This window comes from Rhynchophorus ferrugineus, unplaced genomic scaffold (assembly GCF_030347505.1).
Source record: "Rhynchophorus ferrugineus isolate W39M unplaced genomic scaffold, kcgeb_rfMv2 rfM9, whole genome shotgun sequence".
NCBI lineage: Eukaryota > Metazoa > Arthropoda > Insecta > Coleoptera > Curculionidae > Rhynchophorus > Rhynchophorus ferrugineus.
This window is the reverse complement of record NW_027472588.1, coordinates 27,086,611-27,094,688: the sequence shown is the minus strand read 5'-3', so window position 1 is coordinate 27,094,688 and position 8,078 is coordinate 27,086,611. Positions and strand designations below refer to the sequence as shown.

Genomic DNA, 8,078 nt, shown 5'->3' with positions numbered 1-8,078 from the left:
CGTGCGTTCCCGGTATGCAGGATATTAAAACTTATTAAATGATGGAATCGTATCAAATCGCTTTAATAAAATTTAATATGGACGCTATAAAAGCCGGATGACTGGGCGGTAATGAGAACAAGTGACGAGTTACATTTTTGCGACGAGATTATTAATGGTCCAGAATGTCGTGCCGACTCTATCCGAGATGGTATTTAGAAACCGCTCATCGATGACATGATCGGCATCGCCACGGTTTGTCATACTTATTTCTTGTCTTGTCATTAAGCATGGACTTTTTGTCCGCGGGAGTGACGATCAGGATCTTGTACGTATACAAAAACTAAATACTTTAAAATGTATTAAATATCATTAATACAGGTATGTTAGAAATCGAATAAGAAATAGATACAGATGAGACTCTAGAAGTATAAGAGTAACAGTACTGTTGTAACCACTACTGTAAAAAAATTGTATTCTATGAATTATAAAATATTTAAAAAAAAGATTGAACCGACTCCGATAAATAAATAGGGAAAGTTTAAAAAATAATGAAACTCAGATTTTTAACACAGAAAAAATATTTCAAAATAAAATATGTACATGTAATGTACATAATAATCGTTGTAATAAGTAAATAAATAAAAATCTTATTTCACCAATCTACTACACATATTTTATATTCTACTACATACACAATTTAGCTTAATACCTACCCAAACCTATTTATCTCTTTACAATATTATTTTAACACACTGATCTCTTTGAAGTTGGATGCGGGCAAGAAATTAGAATTGTTTATTAGTAATTTATTTTTGCAATATGTAAGATATTTATAATATTACTAGCTGACCCGACAGACTTCGTCCTGTCAAAAAGATTTGTAATGTGGCAGTTTTTGTGCCTACGTATTTTAAAAAATTCTCCTGAACAGAACCATCACCCTGGTGATAGGGCGTTGTGAATAAAAAATAATTAAATAAAACATATATAAGGATTGAAAAGTAAGTAATCGCTTTATTGTTAATCATGTGAATCATAATTATTATTATTATTATCATTATATTGCTTTGTGGTATACGATGGTTTTTGTTTGATTACCTGGCGCATAGATAAACAAATCTGATGGTTTTCCAACACGGGAACAGGCAACATACAATTGACCATGTGAGAAACATGGGTTTTCTAGATTAATACCACAAACACTTAATGATTGCCCCTGGGACTTGTTTATAGTCATAGCAAAAGCAAGCCGTCAACATGTCTATAGGAAATTTGCCATTACCAATGTCAATGAGTTGTTTAGAGAATATGTTTCCAGATTGGTCATTTTGCAACTCGACACGCATATTCTTGCTTAAATGAAGTACTTTAACATGTTTCCACAAATTGGAGGACTTTAGACATGCATTGAGTTCATCAGCTGGCGTTGATCGTGGAATCACTGGCAATGTTTGACGAAAATCTCCTGCTAATAAAATCATTGCACCACCAAATCGGTTATTATTGCTACGTAGATATTTTAAGGTTCTGTCTAAAGCCTCCAAAGATTTTTTATGTGCCATCGTGCATTCATCCCAAACAATCAATTTACATTGCTGCAAAACCTTTGCCATTGCAGAGTTCTTCGAAACGTTGCAGGTTGGAGTTTCATTGCTTTGCATATTTAATGGCAATTTTAGTGCTGAATGGGCTGTTCGACCACCTTCAAGCAAAGTTGCTGCGATTCCCGACGAAGCGAGTGCAAGTGCAATTTTATTTTGTGAGCGAATTGTTGCTAATATTAATGAAATAAAAAAAGTTTTTCCTGTACCACCAGGTGCATCTAAGAAATAAATCCCTCCAGTTTCATCATTTGTTACTTTCATAAGAGTTTCAAATACATACTTCTGTTGTTCATTTAACAGTGGAAGATTTGTTTGAATTTATTCTTTCAAAGCGTTGAGATCATACAGTCTTTCTCGATGCAACTCTTGGTTAAAAGCGTCATGCATTGGACGATTGGGCGCGGTCAGGCCTAATTGAATTAATAGTTTGTTTGACATTATCAAGCACATGTCCTCAATTGAAATCAATGCTTCATTGTAAATTTCTTCACTGATTTGTATATTTGGATTTCCCATTCTATTCCATATTTGATACAAAATATCATCACACATATAATATTTGTACTTCATCCACAAATCAATTGGGTTTGATGGGAAGCATGTAGATATGATTATAGAAAACAATGTTCGTATTTGATGAGTGTGTGATGATATTACAGCATCATTGAGAGTTTGATCCCAATGAGCGTCATTTTCAAGCAATTGCAAACGTTGACAGGCTTCTCTGTAGGATCCACACAATTCACCATCAACAGTTCGTAACTGTTGGAATGATGTTGGGCCACGTACATTGACTAATAGCAGTCGTAAATAAAAACATTCATCATTGCTTGGATGTACTGAATAAATCCGGCCAATCGCATCGGTGGAATATACATCTGTATATCCTGGAACTGGTTTTCCTTGTTTCCGTCGTATAAATCTCCTTGAGGATTGATTCCAGGTATAATATTTTGGCATTTCAGAATATAGCAATGTTTGTGCGAAATCATCGTTTTGGCATGTCTCAAAAAAACTGGTTAATGTAGTAGATGGTGGCTGAGCAGCTCTTTGTACTGCGTTCTGTGCTGTAAAATACACTCTTTGTCCATTTTCTAAATGCACAGCTAAGTGAACAACAGAAGGGTGTCTCTCATGAATAGGAAAAGAAAATATTCGCCAAACTGCTTCATTACTACTGACATAGCGGCCCATTTGGTATTGGGTAACTTCATCATTAGAATTCTCTGCACCAATTCCAATCACAGCCATATCACTCCCTTTGGTTACATATTTGCAAATGTATTTAATCGATTTCACTGAATGGCAAGATTCAACGTTGATGTGTGCTTTGAATGTCTTTGATAAAATGGGTGAATATGGAACAATCCAACGATTATCTATTTCAATATCTTGTTAATTTAATTTGACAATTGTTGATTTTCCATTGTCTGCTGTCGATCTGCGACGATACAATGGATAACCGTCATTACCAGTAATTGTTTCCGATATTAATGTCCGTGGATATCGTTTTGAACATTTACCATCCATCATACACGGTGAATTTTGATTAAGAGTTCCACAGGGACCATGTATCATGTTTTTGATAACTACCTCATGCAATCCAGGATCTACTTGTACATTAGGGATTTCAGCTGATATCACTGCATCAACTTCATTTGGCCTTATCTTTTCAACCAACCAAACCAAAATGTGTGCATGTGGCAATCCTCGTTTCTGCCACTCCACAGAATACATCCAGCAGCGTGTCTCACCAAACACATTATGTTTTACGATGAAATTCATTAAAGATTTCAACTTTTGTCTAAAGACTCTGGCTGTAATATCATGACGATCAATGGATGATTTCCCAGGTAATAACTCCTGCTTAATTTGTATCCATTGCGGATTGCATGTAAATGTGATGAACAAATCTGCTGTACCATAATGACGAACATACGACATGGCATCTTGAGCATATTCGTGCATATGCCGAGGGCTTCCGATGTATGTTGCTGGAAGAATAGTCATCCGACCGACATTCTGTGCATTTCCATCAGTATTAATCGCATCTCGAAGGTGAATATACTCTTCAGATCGGAGTTTGGTTTGATTCAACCTGATGAATGTTAATCTCTCCGTTTCAATTTTAACATACATGTCATCAACATATTTGTGATATAATCGCCGACATTTCAATATGTGATTATCTGCATTTTCCCGAATCATTAGGCGGTATGAATAATAGTTCATTGAACTGACTTTTTTGTTGGTTTCAGAACCTGTAAACAGATTTTGTTTTAATAACATTCAAATATAAAATTAAAATACATAATATAGTGACTGAGATATTATCGCCATAGCTAAACTAATATTTTAGTTACCTGTAATGGGATTTATCATTTTTATTGATAAATCGTAGCCATCTTCACCTTGCCAAAATATAATGGGATATTGCAGTGCATCATATGAGCGGTGTGTTTCCTTTATAGGTTGTAATTGAAAATTCCGACGATGTAAAAAATATCACGGGATTCCAAGTTTTCTCCAACTACAACGATAGCAACTTCATCAATAGTTGGTGCATTAAAACGTCTTGTATGTTGACCTGCAGGTGTTTTATCAGCTCTGATTACAATTTTGTGATTATCGGATGGCATCAGATCCAGGGCAGTTTTAAACAATATAATCAATTGATTGTGTTGATGAAATAAAGTTTGTAATTGTTCTACAATAGACCTTTTTACTAAATTGTTATGTGCACAACGCAGATTAATTTCTTGTGGTGAATTGCCCATAAAATAAATTTGCAGGAATTTGTTGTCGCTATCTGACACTGGTAACAGTGAACCTGCTCTGTGATATATTTGCCCTTGTATCTGTAAATAAAAAAAATATTATGGTGTGGTATAAATTAATGGATTGTCAATGATCAAACTTAAATAATATTTGATCTTAAAAAGTATATATTTAGTTTTAACTAATATCTATCAAATATAAAATATAATAAAAGTGTCACTGAAACTGAATCACCATATAATATGATGACTAAGTGATATATTTCGTAATGATTAAGAAATTGAAGATTAGTAACACATCTTAACTTTGGTGACAGAAAATTTTGTTCGCTAAAATAATTATGAGTAACTGCTATAATACATACCTTGAAAGTTGGCATAAAATTTTCCCGAACTGCATTTGTTGCCCCAAATGAAGTCATTTGAAAGCAATTGTTATATTGTTGAATATGTGTCAAAAAGTGTATAGAATCTGTTCCTATTCCTGAAACCAATGAGTACAATGGTTCTGGTGGTGGATCCAATTGTATCAATTTCACTTTACCATTTGCGCAACACAATCCATTGGCTTCGTTTTTGTATTTTAATGCCTTACAGTGTGAGCAAACCAAGTTCATAGAACCAATAACAACACATTGGTAGTTACTGTAGTCAATTGACACATCGTAACTGAAAGCAGCTGGATTCAAACTTGCGCGATTATTAGTTGAATGTCGCGCTCGCGCTTCACGCGTTTGTGATATCCGAATTCTTTCACGTTCATTTCCGTCGTCACGTTCTTGTGCAGTACGATTAGATCGGTAATTAGCTTGGTTTGTAGCATTTCTGGTTCTTCTACCTAAATTGCTTCGTCTTATAGGAGGCATATCAAATATAAATTATTTTTTCACTAATCACGAACTAAACAAACACTAACTAACTAAACACTCTGCACAAAACACGATATACGAATTTGTTTCGTGTATCACTTGACAATTCATCTGTCATCTGTCAAAAGTCATCTGTAACAGACAACTTTTTTTTTTAAATTTGATATGACTTGAACTCAAATCCTTTTAAGCCGTACGAATTGTTTTATTTATTTAAAATTTGAATTAAATTTTAAACAAATAAAAAATTTTAAATAAATAAAACAATTCGTACGGATTAAAAGGATTTGAGTTCAAGTCATATCAAATTTTAAAAAAAAAAGTTGTCTGTTACAGATGACTTTTGACAGATGACAGATGAATTGTCAACTGATACACGAAACAAATTCAAACAAAAAGGGCTATTTTTAGGGTTTTTCCAGCAATAATTCTAATTTTTCTCGCCGTAAAAACCATCCCTGAACTTCAACGAACATTTTAAAAAAAGATTTGGCCAAATTGGTCCAGGCGTTGTTGAGTTATGCGCTTAGGAACATACTTTGCGATTCATTTTTATATATAAGATTTTTGTATTGTTTGGGCTCGGCACCGACTTCAAGCTAATCAGTTGGCAGTAGTTAAATTAATATTGTAAAATAAATAAATGGACTTGCACAGCAGAGAATAAAGCAAATATAGGTAATTACTCTAATGACTAATTTGAGAAAAAAAACAAATGATTTTGAAACATCTATGATGTATAGTATATCAATGATTTTTGAATCAATTTTGACTTCAACGTTTCCCACCTTCTAATTTCTAATTGTTACCACTAATGCTTTGAAGAATCTTATAGACATTTAATAAAAGGGTCGACCAGTACCAACACAGTTTGGATACATGTTACGACGCATTAGATAGCATTGGTCTCTCTTTAACTAGGAGGTTTGGGCTAGTAAAATGAGAAGCAAAGTCCGTTCCGAGTATGAAACAAATTTTACATTTTTACAAACTGCATCACAATATATTCGATATTATCTATGGCGTCCATTGGCTGTTTTATTGAATTTTTATTGAAATCTAATCTAGTACTTGCATGTATTCTCCTTTATGATTAATGATTAATATTTTTTTCAATTTAAGAATCTAGGTGGTAATAAAACCGTGTCGAAAAACGATGTTGGTTTGGGAGTGATGATGATCTTTAATCTCCACCTGGAACGATTGTCCTGACCTGAAATTATTTCGAACCTAACCGAATTAATTTCGCCACTAAGCCTTTGTGCCAAACCTTGTAAAAGGCTTTAGTTAGGTCCAAGAGGACCGCTCCAAGTCTTTCACGTCGATTAAAAACCCAGTTGATGTTTACGGCCAACCGACGGTTGTGATGAACGGCTGAATTTTTGGCGCCGAACCGAATGGAATGATATTGTTTATCTTCGTAAAATCGTTGAGAGCATATAATTGCTCTTTCACTAAGTTTGGAGATGGAACCTAATAGGTTAATAGATCTGTAGTCAGAAGGTGATGACTGGGTTTCTTTTTTTGGAATAACTGCGATGTATGCGTGTTTTCAGGAGGATGGGAAGTGTTGCAGCCTCACAATGAAGTTGATAATGTTAGTTAGCTTGGCGGATTGCTTTTTCTTGAATTATCGAGATATTGTCGAAACCGGAGGCCTTCTTGTTCTGCGTGCACAACGAGTCATTATGACTCTGAATATTAGGTTTCGGTGTCAATGTGGATGGTCGTCGTGTATCGCATATTACGTCAATATAGTTTTGAAACAATGTAGATGCGATGTTGAAATAATCAGAAATAGCATTTTTAGTCTGTTCTTGTGGTATTCATTAATCCTCCTTCTAAATATTTCTCATAGCATGCAAACGTCTCAAAACATTCGATTCATCAACAGCTAAATTTTCTGAAAATTATTTAAGAATCTGAGCTGTGTTGTCATCCAATAAGTGTAACAATCCATTATCTTCAACTTTTTGTCCCTCCAAGCCGTTCTTTGTCATCGACATCAAAATTACTACATTTAAGTCATCGTAACCAAAATTGACAATTGAGATATAATGGAGCAGCATCATCAGCATAAGTTACTAAAAGTGTTTCGTAGCTTTCAAGAGCAGATTTCGTCATTAAAACATTGTTGTGTATTAAAAAAGTTCATTATAAGATCCTTATAGAGTCACAAAAAGTGTTTGATCTTCTAGTAAGGCATATTAATCAAATAAAACGACGTTTGCATCTTTTCTTGTTGAAATCTCCATTTCTTCCGAATATCGAAAACAATATTTTCTCAACAAACCGATATACTTTCCAAAATTTTTTTTGGTCGTCATGCTAGTAAATTCATAATATAGTTTTTAAATAATAAAGATACATTGATATGTTCTTTCACTTCACACCTATCGCTGTCATCAGTGAAGATTGACATGAATATGAATAGATTTTCATAAATTCATTACTCCGATTCAGAAGTGATGACAATCAACAGTGATGCTATGTTTTCAACTACCGCCACACTTATCTATTGCTCAGTTTCCATGCTAACCCTTGTAGATTTTATTTCAGTGCATTATATGCTTTGTCCTGAAAAGGCTGAAACAAAAGATCGCTGAAATGTTTGATCAAGACAAGACAAGTCGATGGATTTCGGTTAACGGGACAATTGGTGACAAAAACAGCTGAATTGTTTAATGGACGCCAAACCTAAGGAAGTGGTGCGGTGATCATAAAACTTGGACTTTGATGATTACAAGAATGTGATATGGTTCTATGAATTACAGTTTACATAGTTTCCTACAAATGGCGAGATGTATGCATAGAGAACCCCAAAAAAAAAGTCTACGATCCGCATT

The 8,078-nt window shown here is 34.2% G+C and overlaps 3 protein-coding genes across 4 annotated transcripts; all 3 read right to left on the bottom strand.

Annotated features, from left to right (window-relative positions):
- Positions 1-976: 976 nt before the first annotated feature.
- On the bottom strand, positions 977-2,837 carry LOC143202069 (uncharacterized). The gene is made up of 2 exons (XM_076413341.1): positions 1,867-2,837; positions 977-1,804 (listed from the first exon to the last, which is right to left on the bottom strand). Exon 1 carries the CDS (start codon positions 2,835-2,837, stop codon positions 1,905-1,907), a length of 933 nt encoding a protein of 310 aa, XP_076269456.1. The 3' UTR covers positions 977-1,804; positions 1,867-1,904.
- LOC143202071 (uncharacterized) lies at positions 977-4,034 on the bottom strand. The gene is made up of 2 exons (XM_076413344.1): positions 3,950-4,034; positions 977-3,847 (listed from the first exon to the last, which is right to left on the bottom strand). Exons 1-2 carry the CDS (start codon positions 3,966-3,968, stop codon positions 2,982-2,984), a joined length of 885 nt encoding a protein of 294 aa, XP_076269459.1. The 5' UTR covers positions 3,969-4,034; the 3' UTR covers positions 977-2,981.
- A 17-nt stretch (positions 4,035-4,051) lies between these two features.
- LOC143202070 (uncharacterized) lies at positions 4,052-5,412 on the bottom strand. Of its 2 annotated transcripts, XM_076413343.1 has the most exons (3): positions 4,908-5,412; positions 4,729-4,847; positions 4,052-4,444 (listed from the first exon to the last, which is right to left on the bottom strand). In XM_076413343.1, exons 1-3 carry the CDS (start codon positions 5,227-5,229, stop codon positions 4,052-4,054), a joined length of 834 nt encoding a protein of 277 aa, XP_076269458.1. In that variant the 5' UTR covers positions 5,230-5,412. The 2 variants fall into 2 exon arrangements, with proteins under 2 accessions (XP_076269458.1, XP_076269457.1); XM_076413342.1 differs by having other exon boundaries at positions 4,729-5,412.
- Positions 5,413-8,078: the final 2,666 nt, after the last annotated feature.